This window comes from Penaeus monodon, chromosome 29, assembly GCF_015228065.2.
Source record: "Penaeus monodon isolate SGIC_2016 chromosome 29, NSTDA_Pmon_1, whole genome shotgun sequence".
Classification (NCBI taxonomy): Eukaryota; Metazoa; Arthropoda; class Malacostraca; order Decapoda; family Penaeidae; genus Penaeus; species Penaeus monodon.
The window spans coordinates 12,919,696-12,920,097 of NC_051414.1; the positions used below are offsets into that span (position 1 = coordinate 12,919,696).

General features: G+C 43.5%; 1 protein-coding gene and 1 pseudogene across 1 annotated transcript in view; both read left to right on the plus strand.

The window, feature by feature from the left end:
* The window catches only part of LOC119591740, an 8,084-nt pseudogene extending 7,925 nt beyond the window's left edge, over window positions 1-159 (plus strand).
* The window catches only part of LOC119591968 (endochitinase A-like), a 3,141-nt gene continuing 2,897 nt past the window's right edge, over window positions 159-402 (plus strand). Inside the window, exon 1 of the mRNA XM_037940721.1 lies at window positions 159-232. Within this exon, the coding sequence (XP_037796649.1) occupies window positions 212-232 (21 nt within the window). The 5' untranslated portion in view covers window positions 159-211. The remainder of the gene's footprint in view (window positions 233-402) is intronic.

Below are 402 nucleotides of genomic sequence, written 5' to 3' on the forward strand. Positions count from 1 at the left end.
AAATTCTCAATACAGTATATGATTATATGGGTCAATACAATCTTCACAACAAAAGAAAACGAGAGCAAAGCCTTGTGGGCGTCGGAGCAAACTGCCTCCGATGGTCATCTTCATTGCAAGCACGTACGAACTGATGCACACATGCAGCTCGGTATATAAGTCAGCCTAAGAGAGTACACGACACAGGCATCCCAACTCCTCCGCCGTTAACATGAGGACGTGGATTAGCTTAGTGAGTATGATCGTTGTCTAATATAACAGGTGGACAGAAGGTACCGTTAACACTACACCGATGAAATTGACGATTTGATCCATTGCTGATCTGCAAATTATAAGTCAATGGAAAACCAAGTACTCATGTTGCTCGGGAATTTGGTGTAAGAGTTGTGCTCTGGAGGAGGT